The sequence below is a fragment of the Eschrichtius robustus genome, chromosome 2, assembly GCF_028021215.1.
Source record: "Eschrichtius robustus isolate mEscRob2 chromosome 2, mEscRob2.pri, whole genome shotgun sequence".
Taxonomy (NCBI): domain Eukaryota; kingdom Metazoa; phylum Chordata; class Mammalia; order Artiodactyla; family Eschrichtiidae; genus Eschrichtius; species Eschrichtius robustus.
The window spans coordinates 63,705,836-63,725,100 of NC_090825.1; the positions used below are offsets into that span (position 1 = coordinate 63,705,836).

Here is a 19,265-nt window from a genome sequence, read left to right on the forward strand (position 1 = left end):
TCTGATGCAGGTACTTCACAGGCTACAGTTTGAGGAAACCAAGATTGACAGTTCTCTGTTGAATATAGAAATTTTACTAAAATCTAGTTTGACAAAATTCTGGTTGGATATTACTCTCTGTGTATATAGTGTTTCAAGTAGACTTTTGTTTCAAAGATACAGTGATTTGATTTTACCATAAAGAAGTCTAGGGAAACACAGATAAGAGATTTCACATATAACTCCAATCAGTTTGTGGAAAAAAATTTGCATGAGGGTATTTTATATACAGATTGCAGAATGTTGAATTTAACACTCTTGTAATGCTTCCATGAAAGCCTCAAGGGTAACTGACAAGTCCATTTTTATCAAATTTAATGTGTTTCTAAATCCTTGTCTGCTTCTCAAACAAAATATTAGAACAGTAATTGAGTTACCAGCTGCCTCGTGTGTTCACTCTAGGAACTTGTACAAAAGCATTGTGGAACTCACCTAAGGTCATTCATTGCTTTTTGAGTTACTAAATAGCTTTGCAGTAGGCTTCTAAAAATCCAGGTATTAAGGGTGTCTACAGGAAGATAAAAATTGATAAGAGATTTGCAATAGTTAGTCTGATACTCTCTCCATTGGATTAAGGTGGAAAAATCCTCTTCAGCACTACAGATGGGAGAAAATCCTCCCTCTTCGATTTCTTCCTGAAGCAGCTTATGCCTGTCCGGTCTTTCAGTAGAACAGAAAAAGCCTTTGGAGCTAGGTATGCTGGCACAGATTTTCTGGAGGAAAAGAAAAACACTAAGAAATCAAATTTATAACTTTATTTAAGTAACGCAGAACATCATGACAAGTATAATATATTCCAGGAATGCAAAGATCATTCAGCATCAGAAAATATGAATAATATCTTACCAGATTAAGTGAGCGGAAACAATGTGATTATTTTAATACCTATAGAAAGAGCATTAGCTAAGATTCAGTAATCCTTTATGACTAATTTTTTTTATTTTTGCAAAAACTGGGAAACTTACCAAAGCTCAGGCTAATAAGTCATTTATTCCAAAACCCATTAGTAAAAATCATATTTAAGAGTCGAAACTTTGGAAGCATTCCGATTAGTATCAGTAAGAAAGCAAAGGATGGCTGTTAGCCTTACCTTTGTTCAACGCAGCCCTGAAGGTCTTAGCCAGTAGTGTAGTGAGACAGGAAAAAGAAATGAAAAATAGAAATTTTCTTCTTGAAGATGATATTAATTCATACATAGACAATACAGGAAAAAAGTGTTTAGCATAGTTGCTACATATAAAAATTTAGGTTCATGTACACCAGTGATAAGCTTTTAGTCAATGTAATAGAAGAAAGGATTCCCTTCACAGTAGTATTAATCTATAATATATCTAAGAGTGAGCACAACCAAAGATATATATAACATGGAGAAAATTACAGAACATTATTGTTAGATATAAAAGACATGAATAGAGATATTATGCCATCTTTAACAATAGGATATCTTCATTGGTTAAGATATCATTTCTCTCTAAATTAATTCATTGTAAATCCAGTCAAAAGCCCAATAAGGTTTTTGTGAAACTTGACAAAATGAACCTAAAATTTCTAAAGAAATTCAAAAGCCCAAGAATAGCCAAGAAGACAATCTTGAAAAGCAAGGTAGGGTCCTTGCCACAGATATTGATACCAAACCACGGAAGTTACAGTACTGTGGTCCTGATACAGAGATAGACAAAAAGATCAGTGGAATAGGACAGAAGCCAGAAACAGGGTCACAATGTATACAGAAATGTGGAGGCAGCATTCTAAATTAGTAGGAAAAGATGGAATGTTTTATAATGGTGCTTGATCCTTAACTGATAATCGTATGGAAAATAAAAGTGTACTTCTAACTTCACACCATCCCCCAAAATAAATTCAGGTGAATTAAATTTGAAAAGCAAATCTTAAAAATTTACTCAAAAATAAGAAATAATTGAACATTTAAAAACAGATACGAAGAAACGAAATTGAGCTATTTGTAGTGAGGTGGATGGACCCAGTGACTGTCATACAGAGTGACGTAAGTCAGAAAGAGAAAAACAAATACCGTATGCTAACACATATATATGGAATCTAAAAAAAAAAAAAAGGTTCTGAAGAACCTAGGGGCAGGACAGGAATAAAGATGCAAACGTAGAGAATGGACTTGAGGACACGGGGAGGGGGAAGGGTAAGCTGGGACGAAGTGAGAGAGTGGCATGGACATATATACACTACCAAATGTAAAACAGATAGCTAGTGGGAAGCAGCCGCATAGCACAGGGAGATCAGCTCGGTGCTTTGTGATCACCTAGAGGGGTGGGATAGGGAGGGTGGGAGGGAGACGCAAGAGGGAGGAGATATGGGGATATATGTATATGTATAGCTGATTCACTTTGTTATACAGCAGAAACTAACACAACATTGTAAAGCAATTATACTCCAATAAAGATGTTAAAAAAAAAATGTCCATCTTCATGTATAAATCTTAGAAATATAATTCTGAGTGCAAAAGCAAGTTGTAGAAGGATAGGTGTAATAAAGTACTGCTTATATGAAATTTAAAACATGAAATGATACAGTGTATTGTGTAAAGATGCTAAAATATATTGTGAAGTATAAAAACATACATGGTGCTAATATACACCAAATTGAAGGTAGTATTTTCTTCTGAAGATGGTAGATGAATATGACTGAAGAGGGACGTGTGCAGGATACACCTGTATCTGTAATTTTTATTTTTAGATAAAAATATTCTAAAGCAACATGTGGCAAAATGTTTAACATCAAGTGAATGTCCAATAGTAAAGAAATGGTGGAATAAATTATGGCTTTTACATACTATCAAATATTTTTCAGCCATTAAAAAGAATGAGTTGTAGCTAGGTCACTTTATATGGAGGGATTTCCAAGAGTTATTATTTAGTGAAGAAAAGAAGATGCAGGGAAGTTTGTGTAAAGTCATCCCCTTTTTGTAAAACAATGCATGTATGAGTAGGTGTATATGACATACTTACGTATGACCATATGAACATGAAAAAAATGAGGAAGGATTCCTCCTAGGCTGTTAACAGGGGTTGGGAGTGAGGTGATTAGGAAAGGAGAGGAGGGGAGCGGAGGGGAATGGGGAGTCAAGCAAACTAGAAAATGGAAAAGACAATGCACTACTAGCGTGGATGATGATTTGATGATTTTGTTTATGTACTTACATGATCATTTATGTATATACACACACACATATATGCATATTTTTTTAGAAGTGTAGAACCACTTATAGAAAGAGTGAGAGTTGACTTAAGGGGAATTTACTATATTTGACTGGAGGCTGTGGTAGAAGAAATGGACTTATTAGCATAGTGCCAACCAAAGATGCCACTTCAAAGAAATTAATGATGTATTCTGTTTCTAGTGGATTTAAACAATTGATGCAATTAAATTGATGCTTTTCCATTTTTTTCCCTTTTGTGTTTATTAAAGTAACTGACCTTAATTTTAATGAGTTCTTAATAACAATATATATAAAGTACTCACAGTGTGCTAGGTGATATAAAATACCAGTAGTAAAAGTAATAATATTTTATGAAATGCAGCCTTTTGACAGGGAAACCTTAGCTCTTTGTCTCTTTTTTTTCAACTTGGGAGAGAATAAGGAATGAGTCTTATTTATTTTGGTCACGTCAAGGCCTAAATACAGATAGTGCAAGATTATGGATAATTAATTTTTTAATTTTACATTTTTTTCTTTCAGCGTGCGGGATGATAGAATTCGAGTAGAAAGGATGGATAACATGTATTTTGAATACAGCCACGCTTTCCAAGAGGTTACAGAATTTTATGCAAAAGACGTAGTTGACGGTAAAGGTAAATATTTTATACATGTTAGCCATGTGTCCTCAAATTTAACTGAGTTGAGATTTGGATAAAGTTGCAAGTTTGACTTAAACTCTAATGGAAACTAGATAGTTATTGATTAATAACTGGTCAGAAGCACAACTGCAGCTGCTTCTTTGTAATTATGACCATTTAGTAACTTGATGTTTTTGACATATTCATTGGAGTGTAATAAGTTAGTTACTGAAGAACCTTCCTTTTTGCTTCCTTTAAAAGATAGCCCATGATTTTCCTGCAATTTTATAAAATGTCTGGGTAAATCTCCTAATGAAGGCTAGCATTTCCAAAAATTGATGGCCAGAATTAAAATACCAGAACATTAGTGACAGGGTCTTAAGATGTTGGATTACCATTGTTTGTCTAATTCACATTTTCTCAGCCAAGCATCTGTTTGATTTGGTCTGTACCCCTCATTCCTGCCAGTCCAGCTTATGCTAAGTTCCAATTTTATCCCCTATCACAAGCTGCAGAGCTTTCACTGTTAGACCAGCCTCTCCCAGCTCCCTCTTAGGCATCAATGTCTTGTTGGCATTTCTTTCCCCATCCCTTTTAATCTCATGATGTCTTGGCCAAATTGAATCAAGCGTCTGAGAGTGTAACCCACTTACAATGGCAGTCCGAGATATCACCAAGGGATCATCATCTTATGTTCGACTAAAGACAAGACTAAGTCACGAAACTATCATAAGCCACTCTTGGCATCAGATTCACTTAGAAGGATATAGGACAGAAAATCCAGTTTGCCGACAAGACGCTGTTCCTCTTAGTGGGAGGAGTACTCAGCAGTCTTTGCAGCAGTCCACAGAGTCATTGGGCGCTTAAAATCCCCTCCCTCCTCTAGTGACTGCTCAGTTGCAAAGAAAGCAGACTTCCATCAGGGGGATGCAGGATCTGCCCTGGCTTAGAAGCCCCATGCCCTATAGGAAACCTTATCTCTTGCTGGAATTTCTCCAAAGGACATGCCAAGTTCAAAAAGTCAGTGTACTCAAGGAAGGCCAAAATTCTGGAGTCAGGTATTTATAATTTCCCCTAGTTCAGATGCAGTTTTCTGATTTCAGGTCATTTTTACCATACGCAATGCTACCTCATAACACAGTGGCACTTCATCTTTGTCAGGTTTCCTGGGGAACAGAGCTAGACAGTTAAAAGATGAAATTCTCAGTAGAAGGGAAAAGAGTTTTGTTAACTCGTCATTTACACCTTGGTTTTATAAAAAGCTATAGTTGAAAGTAATATATTTTATATTACAGATTTGTAGAGGATATCTTGTAATTTTTTCTAAAGGTTATAAATACCTACTGCAAAAAAAGTTAAAACATAGTTGTGTGTAAGGAAAAAAGTACCAGTCCTTCCCCTCAAATCCTTAAGAATTTTTTGATGTACACATCTACACATAAACATACATATTTCGATATATTTGTTTAATATAACTTGTATTTATTCTTTCAACTAATTTTTATTGAATGCCTATTTGAGGCATTTTATGTACTGTAAGGAATTAAACAGACAAAAATTCCTGCCCTTCTGGAGCTTACAGTCTAATAGAGGGAGGTGTACAATAAAATAGTGTTTAAAGGTGATGAGTACTATACAGAAAGGCAGGGAAGAGGTGAATTTTTAAGTAGAGTGGTGAAGGAAGGCCACACTGAGAATGTGGCAATTAAACAAAGATTTGAACGAAGATTAAAGGAGTTAAGGGGGAAAACCACATGGACGTGTGAAGGAACAGTGTTTCAGGCAGAGACAACAGTAAGTACAACATATCTTAAGTGCTTGGTGTGTTTAAAGAATATCAAGGAGCCTGGGTGCTGGGACAGAGTAACTAAGGGGGAGACTATTAGGAGGTGAGCTCAGAGATGAAAGGGGATGGAAGGCAGGTTGTGTAGGGACTTTTAGACCCTGTACGAACTTGTGCTGCTTCTCTCAGTGAGTTGGGAAATGTTGGAGGATTTGTAAGCAAAGTAATCCAGTTATGTGACGTACATTTTAAAAAGGATTCCTTTGGCTGCTCTGTTAAGAATACCCTATAGGGCACAGGGATAAAGGTGGGAGACCAGATGGAAAGCTAATGGGAAAGTCATTCCCATTAGTAGGTGCATAATAATCTGGATGTACTGAAATTTATTTAAGTAATACCTTATTGATGTTCAATTAGGTTGTCCAATTTTTTAAGAGGGAAGAGATATGGGGATATATGTATATGTATAGCTGATTGACTTTGTTATAAAGCAGAAACTACTAGAAAAGATTTTTCAACTCACTTTCTGGTATACACATCTTTAACAAGCATTTTGGAGTATTTCTGGGTCAAAGGGGATGAGCATTTTACACTTTGAAAATAGTTGCTCTGTTGCTCTCCAAAAAAGGGTCATCCACCATCAGAAAATGCCCTTTTTTCCATACCCTAAGTATTTGTAAACTTCTGTATTTTTCCAAAGGGAATTTTAGGAGATAACGGTCTAAATTATTATTTCAAAAATCATAAACTAAATTTTATTTAACTTAATGTTTGTTTTTAATAATGAATAATAACTTTAATGAAGGTATATATTCTGTTTTTTTAGGTTCTCAAAGTTTTTCTGGCATCATTAACTTGGAAAAGCCTGTGATTTGCTCTTTGGCTGCCATAATAAGATACCTGAAAGAGTTTAACTTGGAAAAGGTGCTTTCCAAACCCAAGTAAGTGATTTCTCAAAAATAAAAAAAAAGGTGGTGTTATATTAAAAAACATTTCTTAAATTGAATTTGGTAAGTAGTATTGAATTGAATTTTGGTAAGTACTAGGTAAGAAGTTTACCTGCTCTGGATAGAATATTCTATGGCAAGAATGAGCTGTGTGGTATTGTTGCTGAAGAGTATTAAAAATATTAATTAACATAAATTAAAAGAAAGCTTAAGAATTCTGTCAGTTTGTATTCATGATAGCTATTGAATGTACTGTAGTGTTGACTACAACGCTATAATATAAAACTGTGCTTTATACTAATGCACAGTTAATTGAGAAGTAGTATTAAGAAGTGGTATTGAAAAGCATTCATAAAACTTCATCACCTTTCTTATTCTTGGTTTCAATTCTTATTTCACAGACCATAAAGTTGAAGATAAAGAGGACAGCTACTAACATAGACAGCTTTTTTTTTTTTTTTTAATTTATTTATTTTTGGCTGCACTGGGTCTTTGTTGCTGCACACGGGCTTTCTCTAGTTGTGGCAAGCGGGGGCTACTCTTTGTTGCAGTGCACGGGCTTGTTGCGGAGCACAGACTCTAGGCGCACAGGCTTCAGTGGTTGTGGCGCATGGTCTCAGTAGTTGTGGCTCGCGGGCTGTAGAGTGCAGGCTCAGTAGTTGTGACGCACGGGCTTAGTAGCTCCGCGGCATGTGGGATCTTCCCGGACCAGGGCTCGAACCCGTGTCGCCTGCATTGGCAGGCGGATTCTTAACCACCGCACCACCAGGGAAGACCCTTATAGACAGCTTTTTAAAAGAGTGATTAACTTTGTAGAGTTGAGAGATTTAAAAGCTGGCAATTGACATTCTAGGAAAATGCTAGTTTAAAAGCCAGTGGAATAAAAAAAGGGTAGCAGAATAATTTTCTTGCCTTTCCATATTCTGTCTTCACTAGCCCCTTATCTTTGGCTCTGTGAAGAATTACCCTATATCATATCCATCCTGGATAAGTAAGCTACTTCCTCTTCTGCAGAGGTGGGGTGGACAGATAGGAGCTATCTCAGTAAAATATCATTTAGTACCAAGATTGGGAAATCCTTGTCTATGTCTATTTTAATCCCATCCTGAAAGCAATACACTTCCAAGACTTCTACCCAATGCCCTAAGTATTTTGAGGTATTTCTACTCTCTTTAGTCGGAGAGCAAACTATTCTAAGCCCTATGTGAACCCTTGTTTGTCCTACTGTTTCTTGTGGTTCTTTCCCTGATCCCATGTGAGGTCCTCCGCGTATTTAAGGATCAGTGCTTGGCCAAAGACTTGAGGGGACCCTTCTGCATCTCTCTGTATGCAGCTCTGTCATCTCTGGCATTCTGTCTCACAACTTCTACTTTCCTTGGTCTCTCCAAGGAGTTAGTCATAGTGTTTACCTCTTTTGTTTTTCTTCTCTCAGGGATCACAGTTCTATGCTGCCTGATGTCCAACTGCCCGAAAACAGTTTTAAATGTATATATATATGTATATGTGTATATATATATATATATATATATATACACACACATAAATATAGTGTGTATATATATATTTCTATAATTTTCTAGTTGTGGTTAAAGGACAGTACTCATGCATTTAATCTTTTACGAATGAAAGCAGAAGTGAGGTGCCATGATTGAACACCATAAAAAAACAACAGAAGAGGGAGATGTGTAAAGTAACATCAGCTATCCTAAAAAATGTCTGTGTTCTGAAACTTCTGGAAAACTAATTTTCACTTAAAAATTAGCAATGGGAAAAGAACCAAATTGAAATCCTATATAAAATTATAATAAAAAAGAATAAGGAGCAGGATAATGTCCTTACAGAAAGTGAATGCATGCCAGAAAGACATGCCCACAAATTAAATAAAAACTATAACCTACTACTTCAAAATGAGCTAAAAGGAAATGATGCTAAATGTGAAAGGACAAATGAGAATAGATGAGAAATAGGAAAGATTTGAAATGAGGTGATAGGATTTGAGAATGAACTATATATTAAAGAAAAAGATCAGTTTAGGAATAAAGAGTAAACTAGAAGGAATACAAAAGTAAATAAATACAACAGAGATACTTTTAAGAGAAACAGAATTTGAAAAGAGAGAGATGCAAGAAAAGATTAACATGGCAAACCTGATGAGCCAGCTATCCTTAGGAAACCCTACATGCAAGCTTGACCCTTGACTGGCATCTGAGACCTTGCCTTTGGGGAGGGTTTCCAGCATTCTCTGGTAAGAATGGCTCACTGTGCCTAAACGGTTTCTGCAAACAGTATGGTTTATGCTGAACACCTACTTGTTTTCTGGGAGCTGGAATTTTGGTACACGGTAGGGAAGAGGTGCCTATGTGAATACAGCCCCCAGTGAAAACCCTGGGTGCTGAGTCTCTAATGAGCTTCTCTGGTGGATATTTCACACATGTTGCCACAACTCACTGCTGGGGAAATTAAGTACATCCTGTGTGACTTTACCAGGAGAGGACTCTTGGAAGCTTGCCCTTGGTTTCCTCTGGACTTTGCCTTATGTACCTTTTCCCTTTTCTGATTTTGCTTTGTATCCTTTCACGGTAATAAATCATAGCTGTGAGTATGACTATATGCTGAGTCCTGTGTATTCTCCTAGTGAATCGTTGGGGATCTGTTATACACCCTTCTTCTTATTTTCTTCTTTAATATGCATACTGGCAGCATTTAGGAATGCAAAGATATTTGTTTTAATTGTAAATAAATTAGAAGTGAATCTACAATAAAACTGAATTTTTGTCATGATACAATTTATAATTCATAAATTAACCATCAAAAGGTTAGAAAAGTGATGAATGTATGAACTCTGAAAACTACATAGAGAACTATTCTCCACTATAGATTTCATATGTAATGTGGTAGGGTGTCTTTTTTTTTTTTTGTCTGTTTTCATTTTCAAATAATAGTATTTAAATAGAATCTTTGTAAGGGGTTGATCTTTCCCATAAGGTCTACACCGTTGCTGCCTTTGTCTAAATCAGAAAGATTGGTTTTTGTTTTTGTTTTGTTTTTCTTTAAGTAGTATAGAAATGATGTAGAATCTTAAATTTCTTTGGCAATTTTCAGCAAGAACATTTTTCTCCCATTATAAAACTTGAGGGGAAAAAAAAATCCTTTGTATTTTTGTTGTCTGAAATATTAATGAAGTATTTTCCCATGTTACTTGGAAGATTTCTATGGAAGTTCACACAGGATGAATGCTAGCCAGGCATTGTTTATAAGGTTTATTTCAAAGCACATAAAATTTGGTTTTTTCCAAAAGGATAAATAATTTAGAATTGCTTGATCAGTGATCATATACTATCGAATTCCTAAGGATGCTGGCAGATATAACCCTGACTTCAAAAGTATATATATAATTCCTAATGGAAATAGACACTGACAGAAGGAAATTTCTTTTGTATTTGTAAGGAAGAGTCAGAACTCCAGAGTACATTATCATCCAAACATACAGGAAACCTGAAAACATAGTTAGTTCTTAATAGTTGCTTGGTAATTATCATTCCACAGGAATCAGTCTAACTTAATATTGCCCAGTGGTTGATCTCTTTTATTAATAAGATCAGTGCAGATGTCCATGCTGCCGAATTGTGGGTTCTTGATGCCAACTAAGCATCCTTCAAGAGTCCGTGTCTGATTAAGGTATTCAAGTGTTCATTAATCACCCCTAGGTGTAGGTTAAACCTGTCAAGAACAGGGGAAGTAAATGACTTTTCTTTAAACACATGGGAACTGGTTAGATAGCAACTCAGAGTCCAGGCTAGCAATACTTCCAACTTGTATCTTTGACCATGAAGGTGTGTGAACATCTGTCAGCTATACAGCAAATCACTGCCTAATTGTTTCTTCCTGAAAATAATGCTTTACATTTTATTACTGTCTCTGGGTGTTTCACATACATTTCTAGGCTTTATGACTCAAAGGAAACCAAACAAACCCAAACTGGCCTCCCCATAGAAAGATGGCAGACCTTTGCTGAGCATATACTTTCTGCTAGGCTCTGCAGGTGCTGCAAAATGTATAAGACACAAAGAACCCATGCCTCCAAGGAGCTTAGCTCTATTAGTGAGGATAGCAGAAGAAGTTAAATTACTGTAATGCGAGGCAAATTAAGTTCACGGTTATAAGAAGGAGAGAATGGTCTACACACACCTACTATCAGTGTTGGAGTTGCTTCCCTCTAAAGATCATTAACAAGTCATCCTTTGGAAGCTAGGTCAAACCTGTCGCAGGTAAATTACACTGCCAGGGGACAGTGTTCAGTTACTAGGCAACATTCCTAATATGCAGTAAGTTATTTCTTTTTCAGGGCTCTGGAACCTTAGTTGTGGGAGTCATCTAGAAGTGGAGGCATCTCTCAATGAGCACTGGCTCCTTGGGCTCTGATTTTAGGCTCTAGATTCCTGGATGAAAGCTTGCTTCCATAACTGGCTTAGGAAGCTGGATTTTATTTACATCTTATTTCGGCCATGATGAGGGGGGTTAGTTTTATGATGCAAACACTCATGCTTTCCCTCCAAATAGTTTAGTGACTTGCTGTTATTTTTCTTGCTTTGAAAAATGAGCCATCAAATCTGTAAGTGCTGTGGACAGAAATGTCAAAGGACTGGCTTATAAAGGAAATTAATTACTGGATTAGTAATGCATTGATTAATATACTTTTTAACATGACAGACTAATAAGGACAAAATTTGAATTGTACATACATTTATTAATCACATTGAACTCAATAGTCAAGTTTATTTGAAATTTATTGAATTTTTAATCTAGTTTGGGATAGTTACAGGGACATATGGAGAATGTGAATTCTTTGAACTTAAGGAAGTAATTTCTACTTTTTCAGTTTTATACTCTACTAAAACAGAGCCACATTAATTTGTGGTCTTAATTATAGAGTAAATAACATTTGCACATACCGGAATGTTGATTAAAAGCTTTTAAAGTGTTTGTCAGGATGATCTCATGCTAAAGAATAAGGAGGACGTTTTTAAGTATACTGACATATTTTTCTAGCAAATCGCATAGCTTTTCCTGAAGAGACCACCACTTGCTCTGCCAGTGATAAAAGACTGTGTTTGGTTCTATTACTGGAAATATTAAAAAAATTTAAAATTGTTGGTACCATTACTTCCCTTCCTAGTTCTTGGTTTTGGTGTGACAACAGCTGTCCTTTCACAGCAGTTTACCTAACAGCACCCAGCGTCGATAGAAGATACTCTCATAATGAATATTCTTTTTGGCTTTTTTTGGTTCGATTTCCTATCGCAGGAAATCATGTTACTGGAGTATTTCTAATGCCTAAATTAGTTTTTCTATTTCTTTATGCACTTACATCATGGCTCATATTTCATTCTTTTACAGGAATTTTAAACAGTTGTCAGGTGAAATGGAATTTATGACAATTAATGGAACAACATTAAGGAACCTGGAAATCCTTCAGAATCAGGTCAGGTAAACATAAGGCCTATTAGATTCAAAATAGTTTTGAAAAAAATTTTGGGATAAGGTAGCAGTCTGTTCTTAGGTATGCAGGTGAAAACAGTGTTGTCTTCAGCTGACAGCTCTGCCTGACATCTGCTGGTAACTGCAGTGCTCACTTTTTTTGAGAACCAAATACATGAAATACTTACTTGGGGGTTACGTTGGGAGCTATAGAGCTGTGCTTTTTAATGATTGAAGCAACATGTCCATCCTGATAATTTCTTTATCAAATATTTCTTTGGAAAGGCATCATCTTTGGAAATTAATGTAAAGTGGATTTTTTTGGTCTGCTTGGTTATGTTTTTTCTACATACTTTTAACTGATTGTTGAAATGTCTGCAGTCTTACTTCATTATCCAGCATATAAAACAAGTTTCTCTGATACTCAGTTTGTTTGACTGTAAGATGCATAATATTCCACTTTACAAACTTCCATCATTGTTTACTTGCCCTTTATTGATGAATGAGAAGGATAATGAAGACATTAAAATTATTGCTTTCATGTATTAAACTATCACTTGGAAATGTAAGATATTATATTGTAAAACTAATGTTATTATACCATAAAGTCACAGAAAGAAAAAGCAGTTCCAAGTCATTTGAGTAAGTAGTGGAAAAGCTGAACCATCTGCTGTGAATCACTAGAACTGCTGTGAATTAAAGTAAATGCTGAATTTATTCTCCTGACTCCTGGATTTGTATATTGCTGTCTAGTTTCTCTCACTTGGTTTCTCCCTCTGCCAGGTTGTCCTTGTATACTGGGGTCAGCCTTCCTTTTATGCAATAACATTTTTATCATGTCACTCTGTCATCCCGAAGTTGAGCATATTTCCCGCAAGTCTTTCTCATCAACTCTGTCTACATCCCCGAGGTAGCAAACAAAAGGGCATTTCTGGGGTGAAGAAGAGCCCACAGTCAAAGCCTGCAGACACAGCCCCAGTATTCCAAGATTTCTTTATTTCTGCCACATCCTCCCTGTTCACATCCTATTACAGTGGAGTCAGTTCTGAAATCAGATTCCTAAGGCAGAAATCATCCGTCATCAGAATACCCTCTAAAATCCCTTTCTTTATCAGGACTTGGGCCCTTGTAGAAATAGAAGCTGAGAATTAGCATCTTCTGCTTGTCTTTGTGCTTCGGCTTTGGCCTCCTTTACCATAGAGCAATGGAAAGGGGTCATGAGGAGGGAGCTGGCTGTCAGGGAGAGCAAAGGTATAACAGGACTCAGGTCTCCCCCACCTCTCCCTCTCTTGTCTGAGCCTGCTTCTCCAATGATGCCAGGTAATTAGAGAATGATTCCCCTCCACTGTACTCTTCCTGGGACCCTTTACTGTGGTCCAGGCAGTCAGGCTCTCGTCTCAGGAAGGGATGGTGCAGTCACTGATGTGGATTCTCCTCAGGTCTGCTCTGCCTGCCCAGCTCGTCCTCAGGGAGCCTTCCATGACCACTGTAGTTTCCGTGTGTGCTCTGCTTTAAACTCCTAAGGCCTGGAGAGGTTATAGCACACTTTTTATAGTTGATTTCTGCCAGGTGGCATTGTGTCCTCATTAGGAGTCTTTTCTCCCACACTTGGATGTAAGTGCCCTGAGGGAGGGACCATGTCTTAATATACCTTTGCCAGTTATTCTACTGAGCACACAGGAGGTATTCTGTAAGTACCTGCTCGTTGATTTGAAGGAAAAGGAAAGAGTAAAAAAAAAAAGAAAAAAATCAGATGAAAACAACTTTATGTTCCAAATAGAACTAAACCTATTATTAGACATTTTGTACTACAATGAAACCTTGGTAAAATTTAATACCATCTCCAGTTAATTGTAAAATTTTTTTAATGGCTTAACTTTAAAGTGGCAAAGCATAGATAAATATTTGCTAAGGATTTAATAAAACAGACTAAAATCAAACCCTTCAGGGGTACAGTCCTAGAGTGCAGTACAGGTTCACTTCTCTCCTTAAACTTGTTCAGTGTTGTCATGAGAGTATCTGTCTTTAGAATGGCAACTCTTAGGTAGTGGGAGGTACTGAACTGCCAAAGGAAAATGAAATTATCTTCACTGTGCTTTCCAAGACAGGAAAGGATGCAGTTATATTTTTGAGATGTTTAGGACAAACATTTCAAAAGAGACTTCTCAATAATTTATTGTTAGTTAACTAAAAACTATACATAGACTATATCTTTCTTGTGTAAAATATCAGTACTTTGTGTATATAAGGATGTGTGTATGTATACATTCATTCATCTGGCGTTAAATGAACACCTGTTTTGAGCTCTGTTTTATGCTAGGGTGTAACATTTAAAATTGAGATCTATGGAATAATGAGGACACATGAACAGCTAGCAGTTTTGGTACAAATACAATCATCTAGTTAATAAACCTTGTTTTCTGGTCTTTTTTAGACTGATATGAAAACCAAAGGAAGTTTATTTTGGGTTTTAGACCATACTAAAACTTCATTTGGGAGACGGAAGTTAAAGAAGTGGGTGACCCAGCCACTCCTTAAACTAAGGTAAAAGGAATTGTCTTTTGTGTGTTTAATCTGAACACTGTTTTCAATCAGGGAAGATTTTATTTTGTATCTGGCAATAGACTATTATCGGGAAGATTTTTTTCCTTATCCCTAAGAACGAGTCTGCTTTCAGTTGGAAGACATGGGGTCTGCCTGGAGAAAGTGAGTTAACCAGTAAGTTTGGGTCATCAGTAGCATAAGGGTGTAGGGAGAGAGAGGCTGGGGAGATGGGGCACTGCCTTTTGTTGAGGGCTTTGAAGGCTGGGCTGAGGAGCTGGTAGCCAGAGGAGGTTAATCCAGTGATTCTGTACATGGGAGTGATCGGATCAGAGCTGGCTTGTGCGTGGGAGCAGACAAAGTGGCCATGGGTGGGGAACAAGTTAGCAAGTTCACGGAGAGGTTCTGAGGACCTGAGCTAAAGAAGTAACAGTAGGAATCTGAAAGAGGGCTTAGATGTGAGATGTTTAAGAAGGTGGGATGAGTAAACTAGGTGTGCTTTCAGGGAAGGTAGGTGAGTCTGGTGCCTAAAACACAGTGGTTTCCAAGCTTGTCTGCACGTTGGAATCACCTGGGAAGCTTCGAAATACTTAACGCCTGTATCCAACCCCCAGATATTGTGATTTCAGTGGCCTCCAGTGTGGCCTGGGAGTTGGAGTTTTTAAAAGCTCCCAGATGATTCTGACATGCAGATAGATTTGGGAGCTGTGACCTATGCCTGTCACGTAGTAGGAGTCCAAATAATGTTGACTGACGGACTGAATGAATGAATGCTATTATTTATTGTGCTTTTACTATGTACCAGTATTTAATATTCAGGATCATCCTGTGAGGGTGGGTCCTTGAGATGAGTAAACAGATTCAGAGAGCTTCAATAACTTGCTTAATGTTTCACAGCTGGTAGAGCCTAGATTTAAAATCAGCATTGAATCCATCTTGAACAGCTTCCCATATGGACAGACCAGGGAGAGTGTAGTGCTGGTGCTGTTAGTGGGCTCTGTCAACTGAGTCAGTCCCACTGAGGCTGCAGCTCACCACCCCCTAGCCCACCGTGTTCTCACCTTTGCAGTGGTACAGTACCTCCTCACAGGGCTGCTGTAAGGAATAGAATGAGGCAGTAATCTTCACTGCCAGTTCTGAGCTCTTTATCATGTAGCAAGCACTGTGCTAGGGGCTTTACGTGCATCGTCTCTTAAACTGCACAGCAGCCTCACTCATGGCTGCCTCTTATGCTGTGCTTAGTAAACAGCCATCTTTGGCAAAGGATAGCAGATGCTGTTACTGTTAGTCCTAAGCTTTAAGATACTGTTCCGATGATGATTGGTTACTAAATCACTTCAGCTTTTAGTGGGTCATTACGATTTCTTTTCTTGACCATAAAGACCTTCGGACAGGGGAAACTGACTAGGTAAAGAAGGAATTCTGAAAATGGAAGTATCTACTTTGGTTCAGTATTCAAACGAGATAAAGATACCTCATGGAGCAAAAGCAGACAAGATGGCTTTCTGTAGATAGTCTGTGGACGGCAATATCAGGGGTGTTGCCTTCTGGCTGATAGAAAGGCATCTAAAGCATCCACATTATTCTTATTATTTTATTTGGTTGGTTGAGATGTTCAACAGAAACAGACTTGCTAGCAGACTTTTTCATGCAAATTAAATTTTTTATTTCTGTTGTTAAATTTGTTTTGTATAAACAGGATTAATTTGAGATAAATTCAGTAGACCATGTTGTATGCTCTTTAGGGGTTGATCATGTACTCTTTGGGACCCTCCTTTCCCAGAAAGGCTGAGAGAAGGTACTCCATGCGTTGAACTCCAGTGCTTTCAAGTATGAACTTTAGACCAGCCTAAAACATATATAGCTGAAAACAGGCACACAGAAACTTCTTCCTTTGCCATTTTTATTTTAAGTCATAGTTTTAAAACTTTAAGCTTCCTAATCCATTAAAATTGAATTCAGGGACTTCCCTGGTGGTCCAGTGGTTAAGAATCTGCCTTCCAGTGCAGGGGATGAGGGTTCGATCCCTGGTCAGGGAACTGAGATCCCACATGCCGTGGGGCTGAACTCGTGTGCCACAATTAGAGAGCCTGCACGCCACAACTACAGAGCCCATGCGCCACAACTGGAGAGAAGCCCGTGCACCGCAACTAAGACCCGACACAGCCAAAAATAAATAAGTAAATATTAATAAATAAAAATGTGTTTATAAAAAAAAATTGACTTCAAAAGAATTCCAGTTATATCTTAATTGCACTTGCCGTGTCTTCCAAACAAATACCTAGAGAAAATCTTCAGCTGATTAGTCAGTAGTTCAGCTGTATATTTATTGTTGTTGTTGTTTTAGTACTAACATTAGGTGCCATGCATCCAGGCTAATATTCTGTCTCTGACATAGGCAGCCAAAGGTTAGTTTAGGGCCTAGTTTTCGTCTATAGTGAGATCATACAACAAATAATTGGTGACAAGGGAACTCAGCAAGATATAAGGTAGATCTCCCAAAGTTCTTCAAGAGCCCATTATTTGTCAGTCATCCATGAATTCTCTTAAATCCTTTAGGATCTTTTTTATATTTTTAGCCTATTTTAGCTTCCAGGGCAATCACACAGTTCATAAATTCAGGAACAAGTGTTTCAAGTTTCAGAGGATTTTCCACTCCCACTACTTTTTATTCTATAAAATGGCCTCTTTGGTGCAAATTTTTCTAGTGACTTTCTAGAAAGTATAAATGGCTTTTACCCTATACTTACTGATTCAAAGAATTCACTTGGGTTATTGAGGTCAGATGTTACTCTACTGAAACCACATTGGCTTTTATAAATAGGTTATGCTTTCTTATGTGTTGTGCCCCATACGTTTTATCAGTTCTGTAATTTTAGGCAAGAAGATTCTTCAGTGTAGGTCTCTGGCTTCTTATAACTGAATGCCGTGTTGGCAAGCCATTAGTCCTAAGACCTTTTAAAATTAAATTATATTGAATTCATTTTTTTCGAGATTCCATCTTTGAATTTCTTCTGCTTCTTTTAGTTGATATGGTCTTGTCAATCTTTTATACATATACCATAGGTACTTTATTGGTTTTGTCCACAAGCCCCAAAATGCAACTTCTGCTTGTAAATAGTGACTGGTTGGGAGGAGGGAGGGGCAGAAAACTTTGAAAAGTGTGGGATGAGTATCTAAAATGGTATTTTAGGCAAAATATTAATTTCCAAGGCAGATTTGGTCATCTTAGAAGAGTATTCAAGATTCAGTAACTTACCCTATATTTTGAAATATTAAGCAGAAGTAAGTTCTGAGTTTTCTCCATGAGTACCTCTTCTTCTACCTGCACCTTAAGTGTTGATGTTACCCATGGTTCTTTCCTGGGGCATCTTCTTACTTTCAACACTACTTAGGATCTTATCTGTGGCCATGGCTTCTCCTGTAACTCATGTGCTGATGACTTTGTCTCCATTATCTCCCGCAGCTCCAGACCCACACATCCACTAGCATGTCTCTGCCTCAGGAAATGTTTGACATGAGTATGCAGAACAAATTGGAAATAAGACATTTCCTTCAGTGAGATAGTGATTTCTTGGAAATGCAGCTCTGTGTGTGTGTGTGTGTGTGTGTACATGCGTGTGCAGGTGTGCACACACACTTATAGAACAGCAGATTATTAACCACAAAGGGAACCTGAGAAATCAGTTCCTCCCCTTCTAGTGGATGAACTATTTTGATCAATGATGAAAACGTCTCTCTGCAAGAAGTAGTATTATATCATCTTGCCTTTTTGTAAAATCACTTTTTATGAAAGGCACTCAGATGAAAGCCCTTTCATGAAAGACTTTTTATTAAGGAAACTAAGCATCTCCATGCCTCCGGTATTGCCTTTTCTCTGTTTCTATCTGCATTACCCAAAGATGATTTTTTTAAAAAAATGTATATCTGATTATGTTTTGCTCCCTACTATTTACAGTTCTCACAGCACACTAAGGTGTGATTTATTTCTGGACCTTTGTACAGTCTGTTCCCTTTTTCTAAAGTGGAAACTGCTCATTTTTGTCTCCCTCCTAACTTGCTGGCTGCTTCTTCAAAGTTTCCTTTGCTCACTGTTCATCTTCTCTGTATCTTTTAAATGTTGGAGTTCCTGAGGCCTGAACCTTAGGAGCTCAGCTTTCTTCCTTCCCTTATCCTTTCCTCCCCTTCTCTTCTCTCCAGTGAACTTACCTATGCCCATGACCATAAATATCAAAATGTCAGTGATTCTCAAATTTGTATCTTTGGTCCTTACTCTCCTCTATTCTCCAGGCTTATATATTCAACTCAGGCTCCTAAACACATATGTGTATCACAGGCATCTCAAACTTAATGTATTCAACCCTATTCCTCCTCCTGGTTCCCTGTCCCCTCCACCTAATGCGTTGCTTGGGCCAGAAACCTGGGAGTTACTCTGGCCATTTCCTTTTGACAACCACATCCAATCTAATACGAAGTCCTATTGCTTTTACCTCTAAAATATATCCAGAGACTGTGCATGTCTTGCCATCTTGACTGCAGTCAGTCCCACTTGGACTGCTGCAGTATCTTCCTAACTGCTCTCTTTTTTGAAAATAAAAGCTGAATCATGTTACTCCCCTGCCTTAAACTCTTCATTGGCTTTCCATTGTGCTTCAAATAAAATTAAA

At 37.4% G+C, this 19,265-nt stretch overlaps 1 protein-coding gene across 5 annotated transcripts in view; it reads left to right on the forward strand.

The window, feature by feature from the left end:
* Positions 1-19,265, forward strand: part of MSH3 (mutS homolog 3) — a 192,717-nt gene that overhangs the window by 53,291 nt on the left and 120,161 nt on the right. For 4 of the 5 annotated variants that reach the window (XM_068535584.1, XM_068535585.1, XM_068535587.1 and 1 more), the window contains exons 9-12: positions 3,752-3,864; positions 6,459-6,573; positions 11,977-12,061; positions 14,492-14,601. In XM_068535584.1, the coding sequence (XP_068391685.1) occupies positions 3,752-3,864; positions 6,459-6,573; positions 11,977-12,061; positions 14,492-14,601 (423 nt within the window). The remainder of the gene's footprint in view (positions 1-3,751; positions 3,865-6,458; positions 6,574-11,976; positions 12,062-14,491; positions 14,602-19,265) is intronic. The other variant, XM_068535586.1, reaches the window with a different exon arrangement.